The 23,898-nt window shown below is 36.7% G+C and overlaps 1 protein-coding gene across 5 annotated transcripts in view; it reads right to left on the reverse strand.

Moving 5' to 3' along the window:
• Positions 1–4,108: 4,108 nt before the first annotated feature.
• ROBO2 (roundabout guidance receptor 2) overlaps positions 4,109–23,898 on the reverse strand; it is an 862,371-nt gene continuing 842,581 nt past the window's right edge. For all 5 annotated transcript variants that reach the window (XM_072326598.1, XM_072326582.1, XM_072326591.1 and 2 more), the window contains 4 exons: positions 19,817–19,987; positions 13,464–13,724; positions 7,306–7,407; positions 4,109–6,178 (listed from right to left, as the gene is read on the reverse strand). In XM_072326598.1, the coding sequence (XP_072182699.1) occupies positions 6,174–6,178; positions 7,306–7,407; positions 13,464–13,724; positions 19,817–19,987 (539 nt within the window). In that variant the 3' untranslated portion in view covers positions 4,109–6,173. The remainder of the gene's footprint in view (positions 6,179–7,305; positions 7,408–13,463; positions 13,725–19,816; positions 19,988–23,898) is intronic.

Raw genomic sequence — 23,898 nt, forward strand, 5'->3', positions numbered from 1 at the left:
ACTTCAACTCATCTGCTTTTTTAATTCCCCCCTCCCCCCCCCCCTTCTCCTACTGCAGTTTGCCTTAGAGTTGTATTCATGAGGAAAGGAATACAGCTGCATGCTTTCTGCCTAGGGCAAAATCCTGCTACCACTTGTGCTAGTAGCAGCTCAGAGGAAAAAGGAAGGGCATTCACACAAATAGCTAATCAAAGGGTTTTTAATGATACTCATTAGGAAAGAAATTCATTAACAAGCCAGCACAAGAACATTCCCTGAAGCAAGAGTGATGCTATTGGTCACATCGAAGTCCCCACCTGACTAACACCTTTATTGCTGTTAATAGTAAGGCCAAGTTAGCAGCAAAATCAGTTGCATTCAGTTCCTGATAAAGAAAAATAGATAAATCATGACACCAAGCAAAACACAGTCATTGAAGCTGGATACAGGCCTTTCATAGTGTTCTGTACTTTAGCACTGACCATGCCTTTGAATTCATACAATTTTACATTTCCCACCCTTTGTTCTCTCCCTCTCTCCTCACGTTTCTTCTGATACCTCTGGTTACACCCACTCTGGCACCCATGGCAGTGGTGCACCTTGTGTTCCCCTTGGCCCAGCCCAACAACACCACAACCTCGGGTAGGTCTGGTGAGCCATCTCCCTCCCAGTAGAGGTCCACAGAAGGACACCTGAAAGGAAGGTGCAGTGGGAGCTGTGCTGAACTGTTGGCAGATGTGCAAGGCACTGATCCAGGCACACTGTGGCATGCACCTACTGCTCAGCACAGATACAGCCTCTCAACAGAGCCATTTCCAACTTGCAGGCGTAGAATCATCTCTTTATGTTCACGCCATTACTTACCTACAAAAGAGATCTTGAATTTGTCTGCCAATTTATTCCTAGAGATTAGCATTAGTATCTTGGGATGCTCATTTGCTCTGTAAAAATTAGGTTTTTAAATAGAGTGAACCAGAAATCTTACTTTTATTGCAGTACCCTGATAGAGCAGAGCTCAGTTACTAGAAAAAAAAAAATGGAGCAAGACTCTTCCTGGTTGTTATTTAATTGCTACAGCCTGATACATGAAACTGAGCTTCACACTCATGCTTGGAGGCAAGATCTTCATTTTGCAGTGACAGACCAAGTTCTATTCTACATTTTTATTTTATTTTATTTTATTTCTGCCAAAGGAGGTCAATTAAGTTTAATTGGCTCTAATTAGCACTCGCTCAAGCTGTTATATTCTTTACCTGCATCCAAGTGGCTCTCCAAGTGCTGCACAATGGATTCCGGCTTTTGAACGCAAACAAGAATTACTAATGGCATCCTTGAAGGCAAAAGGTGCACCGATCAGCATAAATGGGGAGCAAATGTCGGCACAAATAGCTGCAGGCCTTTTTAGAAAAAAAGAAAATAACAATCACAAACATTTAATTCTCCATCTGGCTTTGACCAATTGAAGTGAATGCAACTGAGGACCTTGCTGTTGATAGTTGTAACACAGAAAGTACACAAATGTAAGTATTCTCTAATGTCATAACTTATTCAGTGCTTGAGAATGGGGGAGGAAGAGTTTAGCAGCTTGTGAAGAAAGACCAATAATAGCTAAGAAAAATAGCCAAGAAAATGAAATAAAATCAAAACCAAACCAAACACATACATATCAAACACTTCATGTTCTATGATTTTTTGAGGATTGTTTTAAAAGGTTTGTGTTGAAGTGACAAGATTTACTTTTTGTTGTTGTTTTACTTTCTTTTTTTTTTTTTTCTTTTTTTTTTTTTTTCTTTTTTCTTTTTTTCCCATTCTGCTGCATTGATTGGAATAACAACCTCACTGGCCTAAATGTCAGCATATGCAATTTCAGAATTTCAGACGTGGGACATGTGGTGAGAGGCAGGCATTGAATGATCTGTAATGACTGAATGAAGAGTCACAAATTAGAAGACGCTGCTATACTGTGGCATGCTTTAGACAACTAGAGCTGAGGTTTTTCTGGATGTAGCTGCACAGTCAAACAGAGGCAGAGAGCAAGCAAGTTCTCACATCAGTGCCAGAGCTCAGAGGTAGCTCTCCCCATACACCTAGTAATTGTCCACATTCAGAGCACACAGGCTCAATCCCACATCTCTGCTGAGTCCCACCAGATACCTTTAAGCCGTAGTTGTTATTTTGGGTTTGGAAGCAGTAGGCAGGGTGAGAGGTCTGTCTAACAAAAACTGGGAAAAAAGGTAGAAAGAGCAAAGTGGTTGGATGCCACCACTCCACTGTGCAATGCGTTAAGAGCCTTGATGGCCAAAGACTGCTTGCTAGCCAACATTTTTTTTCCTTCTAGTTCCCCTACTAAATTTCCTAACTATCATTAATCATAAAAACAAAGAAACAAACAACAACAAAAAATAAACAGTGTATAAATTGTAGAAAATTCAAAAAAGTTGCCTGTATTTTAAAAAATTCCAGAATCTCCCCCAGCCTGAGCAACTTTCCTCTGTCAGTCGTGAGGACTCTTTCCCAGCCTTAGAACACATCTTTTCTCCTGACTGGCAATGCATAAGCCAGCATAGTATTATTTTTAACAGTCATGTCTACCTTTTACATTGGCTTATTGTTAAAGAAATATACTTAAAACATTCCATGCTTTTTTTTTTCTTTTTTTTTTTAAATTTTTTTAATTTTTTTTTTTTTTTTCCTTCCCCAAGGAACTCTTTTCTGTGGTATTTCAGGTGAGAGCAAAAATGTACTCAAATTTTAACTGACCTGGATAAGGACTTGAGAAACATTAAAAACAAAAAAATAAATATCTGCTCCAATCACTGATATGGCAGCAATACACCACTGAAGTACATGGAACAATTTATTAATCGATCCTTCAGCCCTCCCACATTTAAAATATATTCAAGCAAAGACTGAGAAAATGTGATCTAGCATCTATGTATACATCCTGGGGATACCCTATTCTGGGTTGGCAGTAGTGCCACCAGTATAAAACCCTGGGTGAGAGGGTTCTGAACTGCTGAACACAGGTTTGTATATTTGTACTAGATTATGGCCTTTAAGCAAGGTACGTCATGTGTTTGCAGCCCTTATTGTACACTGACAAAGTATGTCTATAAATCACTCGAATAGCTGTATCAGTGTAATTACATTGGTACAACTATTCCCAACGTGGAGAGGAGACTCATGAGTAATCCCTATGGCAGATGATGTTTCCCATTGAGCTATTTGTAAGAGAGCTATTAACACAGTTCAAAAAACAGGGTATAAAATGATCTTTGTTACCTGTAAGTGGACAGTGATGATTATAGCTCAGTCTATGTTATTATTGCCTAATTGTTACCAGTTTGGATTTTCACATATTGACTCCTTACTCAAGGTATTTTAACATAGATTTGAAATGTGAATGTTTTATTTTTATTTTTTTTTTTGCCCCAGTAAATATACAATACACACTTCAACAGGACTATTAACCAACTTTTATGCCAATTAAACTTTGCTGCACTAACAATACCAATGAAACACATTAAGAGGTCATACTTTTTCGTGAACAAACTGTAGCCAATAAATATTTTTAAAAAAAAAACAAATTAAAAAACAATTCTAAGTGCTGCCACAACATCCCTTTTCTTTAAACACGTTATTCACAATAAATGTTTTCCATTAAAAAAAAAAAAAAAAAAGAATTTTTCTTTTAAAATAGTAAATTAAATGGCATTTTAAAAAATATGTACTGTGGTTCATTGGAAGTACACTGTATAGAAAAGAGAGAAAAAAGAAGAGACATCGCCTGTAAGATAATGGAGACACTTTGCGATACACAACAACACTTTATGTAATATCGTAGGCAAATTATTAATGAACAAAAATGTACAGAAGCAGATGGACAAGTTAGTGAATATCATGGTACTGCACAGCTTTAATACTGACACACATTTACTTTCCAGTGGAAGAGATAAAACACATATTTGAAAGTAATTGGGATGGCTTCATCGACTTTTAATGATACTGAATTTTAACTAGGATATAGTGAGTAAGGTGTTCCACCAAAGCTCAGCACAAGCTTTCAGATTAATAGAACTATTAAAACTATTCAATTGGTGACTAGTTAAACTTTTTTTTTTTTTTTTTTCCAGATAATTCAATTTGAATTATACCCTGAATAATCTTCTCTCCATATGATAATAACAAAGTAAAAAAACTCGAAAATGTGTATATATGATGCCTTCTTTATCTTGCTTGAGCAATTTTGCTCATTTTTAAATAATGGTTACATATTCTCATTGGTCACTTATACAGATAAATGCATTCATTTATCTCAACTTTTTTGATTTGTAACCTGCTAAATAACAGTCCTGACCTTAAGGAAGTTAACTAAAATTTTTTTAAATTTGATAGTGCTGAGTTATAGCTGATGGCTGTCGTGTTTTATCTTATCATGGAACAAGTTAATGACATGGAAAGCAACACATATTTAGTATTGAAATTTACTCTTCTAAAATTCTGCCATTACTAAAAGTGTCCTTAATACTGGTGAGCTCCAAGGCAATATATAAAACAACATAGACTGATTATACGAAAAGTGTATTCACATGGAAAAATGGTCATGTCAGAAATAGACTAACAGAAATCAGCTGTAGGATGCAATATTTAAATTAAGCAAATGAGGGCGATACCTATATACAACATTCTAAGAAAAGTTTGACAATTCAGTCATTGAGATTTAAGAGGTACAGAAGATTTGGACAAAGTCATGAAAACTAATGAAGAGACAGGATGTTGTCATTAATGTCCACTTACAGACTTTGGTTTATTCAAAAAGTGTAAAAACATGCATTATTTCCTCATGATAGTAATGTGTGAAGCCACTCACTAAAAAAACAGTTCAGATTTTCTTTGCTTATATCCAACTTTTTCAATGTATTGCATCACAAAAAAATATTCTTAAAACAATAATTTGACTGTTACTATCCTTCCAACACTAAAAATTTAGTGAAATCAGCTTCAGCTCTCACAGACTTCAGTTAACAGAACACAAAGGTTTGTCTAGACTGCATCAAAACAATTAATGTCATGAATTTCAGTGGTGCAGCTCTATTTACTATTGTACTGTACATGTATTGGAAAGATGAAATAAGATACTCTGACATTTAGTTTTTTTCAGAAGCAGCCTGAATATGTCTCAATAATAAATTGCATTCTCAACTACTCACTCGGTATTCCTTGAGTTTATACTGTTTCTTTCTTCTGTGAAATTTCTGACTTATATTTTGGGTTGTGGAAATTAATGATAATAATTCTTTCAAAACTGCAATATAAAACAGCTTTAGTGAAACACCTTAATTTCTTTTGTTTGTAGCAAGGTTTGTTTATCTTTACCTTTACTTAATGGCATTGGATGGCTAAAAAAAGATACTAAGGGAATCATTCTAGTGAAAGGGTCTAGGCCATCTCATGCTTCTGTTAATTTTCATATTCACTCTTTAAACTCAAACTTCCAACTTCTGACCCCTTCTTAAATAGTAAGAACAACCATGTTGTCTGCTTTTAAAAGATTTAAATCTGTTTCTAATGTCTTCATTGACATCAGTTTTGCCTGTCACTTTCTCATTTCTACGCCCCAATGGAAAACCATCTAACATACTCCTTTACATCCAGCATTATCCAAAGTAGCTTACAGTACGTAAACCTTCTTCGCACATTCAGTCTCATTTTTTCTTCATGTCATGAGGAGTAGAGTTTTGTGCTTATCACCAAATAAAATTGCAGTGCAAACTTTAAACATAAAAGTTACACAATTAAAAGTTAATATATGGCACCACAGCCTATTAATTCACATATAGTACAACAGACCAATAAAAACAGACATGAATATGAACATAGCTAAAAAGAAGGTGAACTTGCATAGCAATGCAACAAAAGAAATTATATACAGAAAGAAATTCTTTTCATCCTGGAGGGTGATTTTTTTTTCTTTTTGTATACTCCTGACAAGGAGTATTTTAAGGTGGATGGTGTATAAAGAGAAGAACACAAGTATCTGTGGGATATGTGTGGCTGTGTGTCTTTACATTGCATTTACAGTTCTTTTAATAGTACATAAATAAAGAAAATGTTCATTGCACTGTTTAGTGTCATCACTTCCATGAGTTCAGCCCTGATGGCCCATCAGAGCAGCTTGCAATGTGTCTTCTCAACTACTCTATAGAGAGAAACAAAGAGAGAAAAAGTGATTGTAATAAGGTGAAACAAACAAACAAACAAAAAAAAAAAAAACCACCAAACAAAGCCCATGGCAATGTTAAAGCAGTGCAGGATAATAATCAGTAGATTTGGATAAAGGCGTGAATTACTTCTAAGATGAAAATCAATGGATGCTAAAATTCAGCACTTACCAACATCATATCTGAGATACGTCATTTTGGGGTTTTTGCACCAATATCTCTTACAAACTGTAGCAGTAGGTGGTTAGTTACAGAGGGTTTCATTGCAGCAAATAGGAGGCAGAATTGCCAATAGCTGCACTGCCTGAGCTAGGTTAGATGGTGTTATACTACTTCAAGGAAGAGACTCAAACCTTCTAACATCAAGTACCACTGTCATGCAAGCAGCATTAACATGGTTTTAGGAAAGATTTAATAGGTACAGAGTGATTTCCCTGGCCTGGGAAACTGGGATTTGCAACTTGGAAATAGTGCTAATACATAGCTAAAAAACAGGCCCTCCATCTATGGTCAAGAAGTACATAATACTTCACAGCAAGCAACAGAAGTCATAGGAAAAGGCATCACAACCTTGACATCAATTTGCCCAGCAAGTTTAGCACCATTTTTCATTCACTCCTTTGAGAAAAGTCTCCAATGGCATTTCTATGACAAATACATCATACTTTGCCAAGTAAATTCTAAATTATTAGAATCTCCGTTCAATTTTGTCAATGTTTTTATTCTCAATAGCATTACAAATTTAAAGATGTAATAAGTAGATAATCTTGGCATGAATTAGACCTGAACTAGTCCAAATGAAAGAGTATATGAACTTCACTTGTCATCACTGGAAAAATACTGCAGAAGGCAATAAGATCTGGGTAAAATTATCACACTGCAATTCCTTCTCTCTTCACAATGATTATAATTTGTCTTTTTTTTTTTTTTTTTTTTTTTTTTTTTTTTTTTTTAACCCCTTTCTTTTCTATTTGAGGGGTTGAACTACAGCTAGAGATAAACTTACATAATTCACCAGTAAACTGTCCTTGACTGTTTGATCCCACATAGCCTACATCGAGAAGGTCACTGGCATTGCATTGGTGACCTCCTCGCAAGACTTCACCTTTTCTAGGTCCAGTCGATCCTTTAGAAGAAGCTGTTCCTGAAGAGCTGTGGCCGCCAGGGGATGGGAAGTTGGGTTTACTATATGGTACCAGTGCCTCTTCTAAAAAAACAAAACAAACCAAAATGAATACACTAGGAATTAAAAAACTATTCTATTCTGGACATCATATTCATTCCTTGCCTTCAGGTGTATGTCTTTTGTCTTCCTTTATAACGTGACAATTTTACCAAAGAAAATACGCAACTCAATGTTGTACTGAATAGACAAAGAAACCAGCATAAACTTAATCTTGCTTTTATGTAAACTCATGAGTCAGTTTGTATTAATTATAAAAAGCCTGGATTCATTATGAAGAATAGATCACAAATTGTTGATTGTTTAATTAAATTAGATGTACATACAACTTCCAAAACAATGCAGGTATGATTAGATTTTTGCTTCAAGCGTACAAGAATGTGCTTTTTCCTTTTCTTTAGTTTAAATTATGGTAACATTACCCCAATCAATTTAGATAAAGAAGTGCAATATCAGCTAATTAAATTAGCTTCCAGCAGCTCAGTAATTTCTAATGATGCAAAGTACACTGAAGATTTTTTTTATTTTTTATTTTTAAAACTGACTGTGAATAACACTGAGACATACTATATTGTATATAACATTAGTAATTGTAGTATTTTGGGTAAGTAAATCTTCCTGCAGCTTGTTTCATGTTCATTATGAGGAAACGGCTTACTTTACTCATTTTGCCTGTTCCTTAGTGAAGATCTGTTATAATGAACTGCCTGTGAGAGCAGGATTAATACCCAATAAAGCACAAGACTAAATATATTCACATAACATCAAGTAAAATGAGACATCTCATCTGATTAGATTTTCTGGACGATACTGTAATAATCTTGACCTAAGAGGCAAAAAAGCAGCACTGATTTAACACTGAAATAAAAGCACTATTTTCTTTGCTGGATATGATCCACTTTCACTGTCTTGGAAGTTAAGAAAGAGACATTTCTAAATATAGTTCAGTGCAAGAAAGAACTGAAATATATATCCTTAGCAAAAATAGAAAAATTGCTCCTTCTGAAATCAGTGGGTATCTCCTCCTTTAATCTTTTTTTTTTTTTTTTTTTTTTTTTTTTTAAATTTTATTTATTTATTTAGTTTATTTAGTTTATTTAGTTTATTTTGAAGTGAATCTGGGATAAAAGTGGTTTTGGGTTTTTTTGTTTTTGTTTTTTGGATTTTGTGTTTTTTGTTTTTGTTTTTTGTTTTTTTTTTTTTTTCCTATTTATTTTTTATTTTCTATTGCTTTTACTCTTAAAGAATGTGATTGGTAGAAATATACTTTCTTTGAAAGAGGACAGAATTGCCGAAAGAAAACTAGGTGGGGATGGGCAGAAAGAAAGATAGATATGCTTTTATTTTTATTAATGAAGACTTTGTGAAGGCTGCAATAGTGGCACACAATTAACTTAGGGAAATGATAAATGAGAACATATTTGTGGCAGAAATGCAATTTACCTTTGTGGAGGAAACACGAGTTTCATTCTTTGTGTCAACTAACACAAGTGTGTAGGATACAGGAATTCCCCATATGTTCTCCTATTGAACAGAATCTTTTCATAAGGTAAATCTGTTGCAGAAGAGGGCAAACACCCAACTTCCTTCTCTGCCAAACTATCTCCCTATGGTCCTGCCGAAGGAACCAGAATATTTGTGCAGCAGGACATTAGGGTATTATCAGTGCTTTGTGCTATGACCATGCTGTCTTTGCTGAAATGTAAATAATTGCTTAAAAGACATAGTAAAATGTCATTTAACAGCCAAAGCCTTTTAAATTATGTTACCTGATCTTTATATATCAAACCCTAACAACAGAATCAGATGCAAACCTGGTTTCCAAAGGCTGGCTGAAATACAGAACAGCTTGCATTAAGGCAGCAATAAAGCAAGCAGCATAAATCAGCTTAGCAGAAAGCTGGATACATTTTTAGAGGATGGAAGGAAAAGTCACTAGCATTACAAAAGAGTTTGAAGATGACATATATTGTCAACTGATTTGTTTTCCTGTTTTGTGGATTCAGGATAAGGCCTCCTTCGGGTTCAATGAAATATTGAGAAAAAAAAAAAAAAAACAAAAAAACAAAAAAACAACCATGAATAAATATAAAGTGCATTATCATTATGGAGCATATGGTGTGTTAAACTATCTGTTGTGCCCTCAAAAATAAATGCAATCCATAAAATAAGCAATTGTGACATAAAATAAAGGCTAAGATTTTTTTAACACTCTAGCACATGAAATGACAGTGTCTGAAATCCTTAGAATAGGCTTACTTTCATTGAGCAGTATCCCAAGCAGTACCCATGCCTCAGTCTTGCAAAGAATATTAGGAGACTTTGTCAGTGCCTTTCTGTATGAAAGACTGAGCCAAACTGAAGTTATAATTTCAACCTCTGCAAAATCTGGGTATGCATGTGTAGTAAGACGTTTTGATACCTCAGGAGATAACTAAGAGTTTACTAATATTATTGAAACAATTGCAACCTGATCTATCACTGCTTACTGCAGAAGGGTAGCTCAGAATGTCTTATTTGATATGCAGCATTCCAGTTAAACTACTACCAAGAACTCAAAGTTCTTTTCTATTCAGAAGGCAATCAGTGAAAACCCGGTTCCCAACATTATATATTCTTCAGTTTGCCTTCGAACCAATGATCATGCTTTCAGAATTTCACTCAAGGCTTGGCAAGGTCCAAATAAAGTCCTCTAAACTGCAAAATAGATATTTTACAGAAGTGGATATCTAATGAAAACCCCCTTTGGAAATTACTGAAAAATGAGAGAGAAAATATTTTCAAACATCTCTCATTAATAAAGGAAAAGGAGTGAAGCACAAGTAACATAATTAAAAAATATATAGATAACATAAATAAGTATTCCATTCAGGAGTAGCCTGTTTCAGTCTACCAGAGAAAAGGGTTCAGAGCAAGAAAGATATAATGCATGAAGCTAGAATGGGAAGAAAGACATACCAGATGTGAAGGACTGAATCTCCCCTACTAGGGAAAAACCATAACACTTATTGCAACAACCTCTGTCATGAAGAAAGGACAAGTATTCACCCTGGTTATCCTGTCCAGACCTAAATTTATTGCTCAGGTGAGGCACTGGAAGTGTCAAGACCAAATTTTTTTTTGTGTATAAGAACAGATAAATGCAAGTCATGCAGTATGGGAAATTTACTACTAATTTAATACTCTCTGTGTTGCAGAATAACAGATATCTTCTCTTTGTGCTCTTAAAATTGGAGGAAAAGGAGAAGAGTTCTAGTTGAGAAGGTCAGACAAGCATGATTAATCTTTGTTCACAAAGAAATGAGATGCATTAAATATATTGTGATATTTTGTGTATGTTTGCACAACTTTCACATTCTAGTTAAAATTACCATTATACTATGTAGCATTTCAGCCACCTGGATGTCTGCTGGGGAAGCAACATGGAGGGCTGCAACCAATCGAGGAGACTCCTGGGATCTGTTGAGGTTAACTTCCTGGTCCAGGTATTGAACAGAGCAGTCTGAGGAAAAGCGTTACTGAATCTGGTGCTCACCAGTGCTGAGAAAATCACTAAAAAACACTGAAGTTGGAGGCAGTCTGGGCTGTAGCAAGGATCTGCACAGCCAAAAGAAACAGGCAAAGGACAGTTTACCCCATCTAATAAATGAGAAGGGAGAAATGGAAACCACAGACACAAAGAAGATTGAGGTATTCAACAAGTTCTTTGCCTCAGTCTTCATTGGCAATCAGGTCTGCCATGCGTTTCACATCCCTGTACCTCAAGGTGGGGACTGGGGATCCAGTGTCCCTCCTACTGTAAGAGAAGAGCAAGTCTGAGACCATCTCATGAGTCTGAATGTATAAAAGTCTGTGGAGGCTGAATGTATAAAAGTCTGTGGAGCAGGATGACATGCGTCCCAGGGTCCTGAAGGAACTGGCTGACATGCTTGCCAATTTATTCCAGCATAATTGAAAAATTGTGGCTGTGCCTGGAAAAAGGAAAACATTACTCCCATTTTTAAGAAAAGGAGAAAGGAAGACCTGATCACTACAGGCCAGTGAACCTCACATCTTTGTCTGTGGGAGGATCACAGAGCAGATACTCCTGGAAGCTATGTTAAGACATATGTGAGATGAAGAAGCGATCTAAGACAGCCGACATGGCTTCACCAAAGGCAGATCTTGCCTAAGAAATCACGTGGCCTTCTGTGATGGGTTGACAGCATTGGTGGACAAAGTAAGAGCAGCTGGTGTCATCCTGGACTTGTGCAAGGCCTCTGACATGGTCATACACTACATCCTTATTTCAAAATTGGAGATTTGAAATTGAAAGGTGGACTATTTGAATAAATTGGTTGGATGGTCACAGCCAGTGTGTTGTGCTCAATGACTCTATGTGCAGGTGGAGGCTGGGCACAAGTTATGTCCCCAAGGGGATATTCTTTGAACCAGCACTCTTCAGCATCCTTCTCAATGACACAGACAGTGAGATCAAGTATACCCTCAGCAAGTTTGCTAATGACACCAAGATGAACAGTACAGCTGAAGGGAGGGATGTCATCAAGAGGGACCTGGACAGGGTTGAAAAGTGGGCCCAGGAGAACATAATGATGTCCAACTAGGCCACGTGTAAGATGTTGCACTTGAGTCAGGGCAATCCCCAGAAAGATCCCCCAGGGATCTCTCAATGAGAAGAACTCATTGAGAGCAATCCTGCCAGGAAGGTCTTGGCAGTCTTGGTGGATGAAAAGCTGGACATAAGGGTGCTGGGCTTGTTTAGCCTAGAGAAGTGAAGAATCTGGGGAGACCTCGTTGAGACCTTTTCCATACTAAGCTGCTAAATGATTCCACGAATTTCACATAACAATACTATTTTTAAATTGTTACTTCATATTACCATTTACCAACATGAACAGCCGCTGACAGTTTTGGAGGGAACCATTGTACCATTAAAAAAATGGCACCATTATTGTCATATTTTTAAATAGAGTGCGTTTAAAATATTTACATCTTTAATATGGGTAGTGCTATTTTTTTTGAGGACTTTACTCATTAAATCTTGTCCCCATGACAGCTTTGCCAGCATTTTACTTTTTTTTTTTTTTTTTTTTTTTTTTTTTAAGAATGTCATTTATATCAGTGTGCTAAATTAACTAGGAAAATTAGTATTAGAATAAAGTCCGGAAAAAGAAGAATAATACAAGTACATCTAGTGTCACTGGGGGAGCTACGTACAGACTTGAAGAAGTGGTGTAGCCCTAGAGGAAGATCATGTACTTTTTTTTTTTAAATTGTCTTTGAGCAATTGTCCTTTTGTATCACTTTAATCAGCACTGGGATAACATGATTAGTGGGCTAAAGAAAATCGCTAGTAAGGGGACTTGGAACAGCAGTTTTTATTTGCAGGCTGAAAGAAGTGATCTGCAAATAGTGTGGAACTAAAACTATAGGTCAGCATTGTCTCCTTTACACATTTTATAGACTTGAAATCCACTTAAAAGATAAAGTCAGCACTCGGGCAATCTGAGCAGTCCCTGTGCTGAACAACTGTGCCATCATCTTACTAGGCCTAGTAGATGAATGTTACTTTTGTCATATCCTTGACTAAGGAGAAGACAGTGTTACAAATATAGCTGGAAGGAGTGTGGGTAGCTCAGAAGGATCAGCCTTAATGCCGAGACATGCAAAAACAACTACTGCCAACTTAGATCGAGGCTGAAAGAACTAGAAAACACAGCCCCTTATGTCTAAATAAATATGTCTGATAGAAAATACTAAAAAAAAACCTGTTCCTTCTTCCCTACCTTCCTGAAACTGCTCCTGTTTCTCCCACGGCCATGCTTGACAACACTATTAATTGTCAAAACAATGCAAAGAATGCACAGTTAGGTGCTAATGAGATATCATGGTTGCAGGAGGGAAAGAACGTGGACTGAAAGCTCCCGTTTCACCTTGCCTTCTTAAAAAATTTCTGTCATGAGTCTCAGTGTTGCAGGAATGCAGGGATGGAGGGCAAACTTAGCCTCCTGCCAGTTACAGAAATCCTTAGCTGAAAAGCTTGAAGAAACAAGGCCTGGGCTGGTGCAGCACACACGCACCTGATCCAAATGCTTGCTTGTGTTGGACTTTCCTGAAATCCTCTTGGCGTTCTGCAGAGGTTATCCACTCCTGGGTTTGCCGCTGCCACTCTAGTGACGTCCTAGCTTGCCGGTCCAAGGAGCTCTTTGTGTCATCTATGCTGGGTGCATGCTGCCTTTCAAGAGAGCTTCCTTTCCTCTCTGCCGAGCCTCCACGCTGGCCCGGGCCTATTTGCTGCCTTAAACCCTGCCCAGGTGGTGGGTCAGGTGGTGGTGGAAGATCTAAAAAATGTGAATAAGATTTAGATGAACTAATTTTTAATTGAAACAGAGCTTCCATTTGATGCTGAAAAGAAATGAGCAATAAAAACATCCCTCACAAATGGCATGAATCACTTTATCTGCTGATTTTAAAAAGAGGAAATTGTTAATCTGAAATTACTTTCCAATAGATTTCTAACTCAAGTTGCTGTATTACTAGCTCTTTCTAAATTCCATTACAATCAACAGACTCACTACAAATTCTGATTTACATTTCTAAGCATAGGATTTGTTTTCCACAAGGTACACTCCATCTGCCTCTTTCAGTAACAGTGAACAATTAAGAAAGACTATGGAAACCAGTTTTATTCCAGTTGACAGAGTAATTCTTGTCCATCATATTGGGGCTTGCTTCATCAGTCCTATTTTTTGGGCTTCATTTTCAGTTTGAGGCTTACACACAACATCTAAATACAAGATTTTATCAAAATGAAAAACTTTCACAGTATCTTGGGGAAAATAAATAAATAAATAAATAAAAATCATATAAGCACCATCACTGAAAAAGCATCAATACATGTATGGAAAATGTATGGAATCACAAAGCAATGAGTGAACCTTTTCTTCAAATACAATTTCAGTGTTCCCTCAAACCTTTAGTCTTCAAGGACACCAGGATGGTCACTACTACTACCTGTTTTATACTTAGAAAACTTGTTTAATTCTGGTTTTGGGCAAAGCATAACCCAAATAAATTCATGCTACCCTACCAACTTCACTAAATCTGTATTAGTCTACACTAGGCTATACCCTGCTTTCTGGTATTTTGTATTTTATGTGAATGCTCATTGAGGAATTTGACAGGCATGGAAGAGTAAATCTCTCCTCTGTCCCCACGAAGGTCTGATTTTCTTAATCCTAGTGAGTTTTAAACTTATTTTGTACATTTTTGAGGAGACCTTTGGATTTAATTTATTTGAAGCCTGTATTTCAGCTTCACATGAAGCTTCACGCCCTTCCTGCTAGAGCTGATAGTTCTGTCTCTTACATATGGGGCACAAATACTTCCCAAGTTGCTAAGACATCATTCCAAACCAAAATTGTCTCTTAATGTTAAATGCAGATATGTGAGATACTTGTGTCTAAAAAAGAAAGAAGTTGTATCTGATGTTGCTTCTGTACTTTTGCTCATAGCTAAAGTGCTATATCCCAAATTAAGGTATCTATCTTCTGGATAGAACAATTTAATAATAATCTGTCAATGAGCTTGGTGTGTGCTTTATGTTCAGCACTAATTTATTTGAGAAATTTTTACTTATGAATATAGATGTGACCTTTCATGACAATGGCAATACTTGAGTTACTGTAGGTGGAAGCAGGAGGGTATGGGAGCTTGCCAATGTTAAAATTGCTCTATAGTGTTGGCTTCCAAAGCGACATTTCTTATAATTGATTTTATTACAGCCATAACCAGTTAATGTACAGAACCACAACACTGGCATCTGCTTAAGCAATCTGAAATAGATATTACTGAAGTTGTGATTTATAAGCACTTTATGAAGATGCACTGAATCCAATAAATGCAGTCATAACATGTTATCTGACAATGCTATTTTCCAAGATAAAATATTTAGTTTAATATAAGCAAAATTTTTAAGAAGTAGTATCACAAAAAATATATATATATATTAAAATGATTGCAATATTATACTTCATAAGATACAGCACACTTCTTCATAAATTGCTAAGACTTGTTATTAGTTAGATATCGAGAAGGTAAAAAGGTCTTGTACTTAAAGTGTCCTGCATGTTTCCAGAGCTAGATGAAACTCCTGGAATTATAGGAAACTTACTTTATTGGTCTGTGGTTAACCTGGATTTTGCTTTTATACATTTGCAAAATTGGCAGGATAATTGCCTAATGAATAGAAGTGAAATGAAAAAAAAAACATGTTTGTAAAGCTGTTTGGGTGTTTTAGACCTCTGGATGAGCTAGCTGAAATGAAAAATAAAAACGATTTTCTGAGGAAGCTTCACACAATTCTAGAAGAATTACAGGTACTATGGAATTAATGTAAGCTGACTCCAGCCTGAGTACATACTTACTGAACTGTGCTAGATATGTCTGAGAAGATCTGACTGTATCATTTGCTTTTTCACCTTTTTACTCAGATTGATTGTCACAGTAACACCTACCCTTCATTTTAAATTAAAAAAAAAAATAAAATGTGGAAGAGAGATGCACTAGGCAATGTGGCTTTCTATTTACTCCACAACTCAAGTCCTCTACTGCAAATCTTCTCCCTTACGTTACTAAATATGCTGTTATTTTGCTGGGGCACATATATAAAGATTCCATGCATTTAGAGTCACGAGTTTCCTCCTCCAAAGTCACAGAGAACTGTCTTGTCTTTCCCCACTTCTTTTCCTTCTCAGCCTAAGATGTCTCTAAGCAACTGTGCACACATCCCTGCATGCACTTGTACATATGTATGTACATGATGGCTAATGGTTGTGAATTCAGCTGCCGGTGAAGGGTAAAAGAGATCAGATGACTTAGTTCTTTCAGTCCCTAACAAGCAGATTTATTACCACACAGGGGGAAGCCAACTCATTCCATAATGTCAGTACTCAAGGGAAGATTTGAATGTAGATAATTAGGGACTTCAGGAGGATTTTCAGTGAAAGCACCCAGAATGATGTCACTGATTGTCACCGCATTTCCATCTACATTACATTTATCTTCCAAGTACCAGGTGAAACACCTGGAAATCCATACTGAGCTAGTGACTTCCTAGGCTAGTGGGATGCCATCCAAACTACCACTTGCAGCCTCTAATGGCAAGCTTATCAAACTTACAAGGCTACTTATAAGTGCATTGAGGGGTAGGTGATGGTCTCATTGATTTAGCAATAGAGGAATTGTGATTGAGAAGCTGTAGGACATCAGAAAGCCTTATCAGATGCAGATGCATGCTTTGCTTGGGATTACTCCAGCCTTCCTTTAGAAAGCAGAGCACTGGCCAAGTGACTGAGACATCATGTAAGCTTGGGCACAGCCTCTCATTATTAGCTGGAAAAGCTAAAGAACTAAGTATAACGACATCTCTTTCTACCTATGCTAGTTATTTGTTTTCCTAGGTGTGATAATTACACTTAATAAGACTCTGAACCACTTTCTTGTACCAGCCTGCCTGGAAAAACTGCACATTAACAAGAGACTGGGAAGGCTAACAGTCTTAAATCACATTTCTTTATTTTAACCACCAGCCATACTTCCACTCTGACTTCTCTTTGTTCTTTTGAACTTCACGCTCAAACAAGGAAGAACTTTCACCTTCAGTTATGCAGTTGCTGTGTCATTGCATGTATGGCAAATTCCATTATTTTTCAATTTGTGAATATATTGATTCCAAGAAAATAAATTATTCCTTGAGCACTAGAACTAAAAACCTCATGTTTGTTTTTTTGTTGTTTTGGTTTTTGTTTTTTTAGGATTTTCTATTATTGATGGATTAGTAAGCTATTTTTCCTTTGTCTCCGCAGTCTTCTAGGATAGGAAAGTTGAAAAACAAGTTTTACAGGAGGATGAATAGGATAATTCAATGCAGAGTCAGTCCGGAGAATTCAGTCCTGGGACTGAAGAAAATGTAGGAGGAGGCTTTTCAGGGATTTTGTATGGACTGCTTTCAAAATTAAGCATGGGATTGTATCTTCATATTCAGTTAATATTTTTAATTTCTGGACACTGGAAATTCCTAAATGTAGTCTGTTTCTATACATACAGGTGGCAGCAGCAATCTTTGTTCCTTAATTGACAAATGTCTTTTGCAAATTTAGCTATGACTCAGACTTGCCCTCACGCTTTAATGACTCATATTCAGCAACACTTGAAATGGAAGAAGTGTACAATTTGTGTTTGCTTTTTTCTGTGGTAAGAGACAATGGGAAAGGATCCCGTATGACTTCTGAACACAGTAAATTTTTGGAACATGTAATAAACATTTCAGCTAGGTTTGTAACAGGAATATGTTAACAGTATCCAGAAGTTTTTATCGTCTATGCTTGAGAGGTTGATTGTTTAAGAACTGACTCAAATATACTAAAGAAATTCCACTAAGATTTGTGTTTTATAAAGAATAATCAAAGACCATAGGAGATTCTTCTTCTCTTCTTAAATAAATCTTAAGATCTGATCTCTTTCACCACTTTAAATCAGTGTCAGATTTTATGATGGAGTCACTCCCTGAGGAGTCACTCTTCTATTTGCCTCATGACCTAAACTAGATTCCCATCAATCTTCTGGTAACCATGTTATTATTAAACACTTCTATAGTAATAGTATTCTAAAGAAGAGAGATTAAGGTGCCACAATACTTAATGCATAACAAGCACACGTATACACATAGCTCATGGTGACAAAATATACACTACTCTGAAGGGTTAAATTAATGCATGCACAAAAAGGGGATTATCAGCACAATTGTGCAATTGACACTCACAGTTTCCAATTCCTATTCTCGTAAACACATCTATTTAACAAATCTGTGTAGCAGTGAGGCCTCTGGAATATATCCAGAAGTAGATGGCATTAATGTTTAAACCAATTCAGAGCCATATGAGTGGGGTCTAAGCTATTTTGAGTTCTTTCCTCAAACAATGTGGTAGTGAGGGTGAGTCATAGAGTATGAGCTATAATGGTAACACTTCTGGTGAAGACTTTCACTTCTGGAATCTGTTCTCCACTTTTACGATCTGACAAACAGGAAATCTGTTAGAACCTGCTGCAAAATTGTATCTGTACATTTGATGAACATGACTGAGAGAAGAGCTGTATTTTTTTTTTTTTTAGTGTCTCTAGTCTGGCCTGCATACTGTTAATATATATTTTTAAACCCACCTAAAGTAATAAATAGCACACTATAAATAAACAAACTAAATATATGCTCTATCAACTCTATTTACAACATGCTACCTGATAAAATAAGACAATGAAGGGATTCTCAACTGATTTTTAAAAGAATACAAAGGACATTTGTACCAAAGTGATTTTTTTTTACTTCTTCCCCCATATACTCAAATATTTGTCAAAGTGTACTAAAAATTAGGAGGCTGACTCACTGGCATGATTCCTGCTTCCACAGTTCAGACAGTATCATTCTGAGGGCTACTAAGACAGGTGGGACAGTCAATCTTGCAGAACTGTCCTGCCCTGAACACTGCAAGATTGGTCAGCATAAGGAAAGTGATCACATCCCCATCCACACTGCATTACAGTAATCCTCAGTGGCTCCTGTAACACCATTTTTCCATTCGCCTGCCTCTCCTCATTGAAAATTTCAACACTTACAGTGACTAGTAAGATCAGAAGAGAAGAGAGGGAGATAGCCAGCTGCCCACCTATATAGTCAGACCTTCTCAAGGAGTAACAGGTAGCAAAGGCATCTTTTTGCCAAACTCAAGAAGGGGCAGACAAAGATAATGGAAAACTGAGCTGATTTTAGTGATTAGAAGAGCAGAACAGATACACTTGAAATTTCTAGACGGGAATTGGTGGTAAGAGAGAACTGGAGATGTTGAAGTGAGAAACAAAGTCACTGAGGTCACTGAATTTCAGGGATGAAGCAGCACAGACAAGATGTTAGGCAGAGACTTGAGAAAAGCATGGCACGTATTGCTATAGCTGTTGCACGGCTGTCAAAAGCAGCAGAAAACAAAGAGAGCACTGTGGGACTGGCTGCACGATTCCTCTTAGAAATTCACTACATGCTGGTGTTGGCTACTTAGAAATTAAATTACCCAGGGGTCATGTTTTAATGCCAGCCCATGTGCAATGCAGTCATTTCTTCATAAGATTTACATTGAGACCTGAGAGCTGATTTGTTTAGAACTGACTTGTTTAGAGCTGAAAGGAAGAAAGGCTCCTTGAAGAGTCACTTAAACAAGCTCCACGCCGCTAGCATTGCAATACTGCTGACGTACCTGGGGACCCTACTTCACCAAACAAGTAACTCACTGTAACAGACATTCCTTAAAAGACTGCTTTACGGTCTCCCATTTTGCACAGCTGTGCATTGTAGCTCATCACCAGGGCCTCCCACCGCCACACTTACCGTCTGTTATTCCCTCCCTACGATGAGGCAAGGGGGGTTGGTCCAACCGGCCTCCCTTGTGTTTTTTAGTGGGCCTCGGCCTCTGACTCTGAGTGACAGCTGCACTGGTGTTGCTGTCAGTAGAAAAAGGACTGCTTGGCCGAGGTCTCTGAGAGGAAGGATATGTTTTGCCTAGAAAAAGAGAAACCAGATGACAAAAATATTATCGACTTGAAATGGGCCATTCTGTTAATGTATGTTCTGAAATATTAAATCTGGTCTAACTCTCAGAGGCAAGCAAGTGTCCCCATGAGACACCTGCTGATGTCAATTGCTTAAGTTACACCACAGTAAGCAAAGTGAGAAACTTGGCATTCCTTTGTCTTTACTTTTATAATTAAAGTCGCTCCATCTGTTGTGCTAAACCGCTGCACACCATGTAACTCCTACCTGCTCAGCGTTTAGAACAGATGTGTCATAACAACTCCTCAGCCCTCAACAGTGAAGGAAAACACTTCTTCAATCATATCAAATTTATCTCCTCCCGCCTTCCACCTTCACATTTGCTGAGCCAGATTCTCATCTTAGGGACTCCCATATGCAGTGTATATCTGGAGTAACTCCAGTGAGACAAAGATAACTGCTTTTGCAAGCTATGTAGCACTGCAGGTTTGTACACTCCAGGGCTCTCTTCTCTTAAGAAATTAAAAAAGAAATTTAAATGGTAACATTTTCCTATTTATTTTCATTATTTTATGTGTTCAAAAATTATTTATTCTGAATGAATTCACTCCTGGTTTCTTTTTTTTTTGTTGCTTTTGTTTTTTGTTTGTTTGTTTGTTTTTTAATATGTAGACTAATGGAGATACATACTTTCTCTTTTACGGAGATTTTTGATGGTTATCTTTGGAGCAGAGCACAGAAAGTATCATGGCAGGGACTGCATGAGCACAGTTCATTTACTCCATTCACTCTCTTGTCTTATTCAGTTAATTAGGCTTGTTTCTTATTTAATAATATTTGAAGAAAACTAAGTATCAGTCTTTTTCTTTCTTTTTCTCTGCACATGACCCTTACCGAGCATCTCAGGGGTGTTAAGGCTTTATTTTGTTTAGAACTTACTTAAAATTATTACTTTGTCTAACCTTTTCTGCAGTGGAAAATTTCTAAGCCAGTCACAATTGCTTTTTCAGTCCAATTGTAGGCCCAAATGCTCTAAGGTTGGTGGAAAGTGATAAAATGACTGTTTGATATCTTTCTAATCTACAAACCCTAAGCTAGTATGAGGCTGAATTATCTTCTGGTAAACTAGATCGTACTCTCCTGTGACTTATGTTTTTTAGTAAAACCCCTGGAAGAGCCAAAATTCTAGTGCACAAGTGACACACTTTGTGCATCATAACAGATGTCCTTACTTCTAGCATGGCACCACATACAAGAGGATCTAGATTAACCTAATCAGGAGTAAGATGCTATCTACTGCACTATTTAAAATATTTTTGGTGCAATAATTGGGAAAAAAAAAAAATAGTAGCTTTAATCTCTCTAATCTACTGCTTAGCATTAAAATGCCTGTGTTACAATAACATTGTATTTGCCTTTTGATTTTTCCTGACTACCTAAGGCTTGATCTTTTATTTTCAGACTGATGTGCACCCTGAGGAGGACCCCTCTCTTAGGTTATGTTGCCTTGTGTCCCTGTCAGCTATTTGAGGTTACCACATTTGAACCATTCACACGGGCATACCCTGACTCTCCTCTGCCAAAGAAAGCCAAACCAAACTTAAAGAGTGTGAACAGTATGACTTTGCTAGTCTGATGCATTTAAACTGAAATGGAGAGCTGAACACTCACCCAAGCAGCTAACTCAGAAGATGGGAGGAAGCAGTAATAAGCATTTGGGTGAAGGCTGAAAACATTAACCTCTTATAGCTGGCACAGCTGCAGCCAGACAAAGACAAGTGATCAAGCCCTTGTTTCACAGATAAGGATAAAACAGCAAATGAACACAGACAAAATATTACATATCTTGTTTAAAAATAAAAAGAAAAAGGCCACTAATGCAAAGAAATTCAGACGTGAGCCTGAAATTCCATCCTAGCTCACACTGCACAGATGTTCCGTAAAAATAAACTTGCAACATGCAAGCACAAATAGTGAGTGCAGGATGAAGAACCTTCAAGCTTACTCTCTTGAGTAAAGAAATGTGATCGTGAATGCAGAAAGCTGATTTGAAATATATAAACACTAAAAATTCTCTCTTTTATCCCTTCATGAAAATGAAGAAAAATAAATAGCAATGACCTAAATCAGACACAGGGCAAATACAAATGATGTGTAGGCTTCCAAAACACATCTTTCAATGCACCTAATATCTGATTACAGCATGTTATTTTTTTTATGCAGCCTTTCCAGGAAGAACTGCTGAGCAGTGTCAGACTCTGTAGTAGATTTAGTGTGTGCAAATGGAGACAAGGATGAATCCAGTAATTCGTGATTTAATTTCCCATGGGTGTTAAAAAGGAAAACTGGCTGAACTACATGACAAATCACAATGGTTTCTGGAAAATGAAATCAAAGAGTCTTACAGGAGAGACATCCTGTGTCTGGATTTACCAGTGCCTCTTATGCCTGAAAATCAAACACATCCATGTGAGACTATGAAGTTGGTCTTCTCATTTCATATCAATAAGAATATTTTATAGCTGTTCTGAGTGGGAGAAAATAACTGTCCAAAGGAGTAAAGAGTCAGGACCTTCAGATTTCCTCCAGAGCAATGAACAGAAATAATACTGCTGCTTCTCCACTGGAAAACACCATTTTGCACTATGATGGATTTACTGTAGTAGAGCAGATCCATAATAGGCTGGTCTGATTGATCGCACTACCCTGGGAGGTATCATATCATAAGGAAACTACAGTAAGCATTGCAGAGCTGTTTTCACTTGCTGATATTCTGGTGGGGGAAAAAAAAAGGTAGGCTGTTTGTTTACATGTGCTTTTTGATTCAGCTTTTTCTCTGAATCATTAACAGAATAAAAAGGCAATAAAAATATAACCACAGAGGTTGGATAGTCTTCTGTAAACTTAGCTCTAATAGCCTATCCAAGGAATTATGTGTTAAGTGCTCAGTTTAAGTGCATATGTGACCTAATTAAGCTAGGAAAATATATCTGACAAGGGAGTTCTCATCCTGTTCTTTTATATTGCTACGGTAAGGAACCATATTTAAAGTGTCTGTGTGTTTGAGCTCCTGTGTGCATATATGTGGTGGAAACTACTTCTCAGTGGGCCTAATACAAGTTGCTTGAGTTTACTGAGGCCATGAAGAACACAAAAACAAAAAGGTTAGGAAGGATTTGTGCCTTTCCTTCAGAACAGTACAAGCAAAACAGTGTATTTTAAGTAAGTAACAGTTTGGCCAATTTTGCTAAATAAGAAGAAGCAAATGAGAGTTTTAACTATTTTTAACAGTGAAATAACTGTCTTTTAAGGATGGTTATATCTAGCCAAAGGCAAAGGTCTCAGTGACTTGAAAAAGGCTGGAATTTCACCCTATGATATGTTGTTGGCATTGGACTTCACTGCAGATTCTTTTCTTCATTCCTAAAAGGTAGTTTTTCTCATGAAATCACTGCGTACAGAAAGCTGGCAGTTATCATCCCTAACATTTAGAGACATTCATCATGAATGCAAGCATTTTAGCAAAGGATAAATTTTGGACAAAACTGATAGTAAACATTTTTAAATGATAGGAATATTCTGGGAAATGTGGGAAGGAACAGGAGAAGAAAGCACAATAAAAAACAGAAACCCAAATGAATACTTTGGTATTATGTCAGGTAGATTAAAATAATTAGGTGTTTGGTTTTTGTTTTGTTTTGGTTTGGTTTTTGTTTGTGGTTTTTTTTTCCCCTATTTTAATAGGACTAAGTAAATGCAAATACATTCTTTGTTCAGAATATTAAAAAGGAAGTTTAGCTTATCTTTTTTTTTGTTGTTAAAAATTAAACATAAGGAGCTTTACAATTATGTACTAAATTATATTTACTTTTAATTCATTTATTCTAGTTGATAAGACTGGTTGTTTTCAAAAGCAATAG

The sequence above is a fragment of the Excalfactoria chinensis genome, chromosome 1 (assembly GCF_039878825.1).
Source record: "Excalfactoria chinensis isolate bCotChi1 chromosome 1, bCotChi1.hap2, whole genome shotgun sequence".
In the NCBI taxonomy this organism is placed as follows: Eukaryota; Metazoa; Chordata; class Aves; order Galliformes; family Phasianidae; genus Excalfactoria; species Excalfactoria chinensis.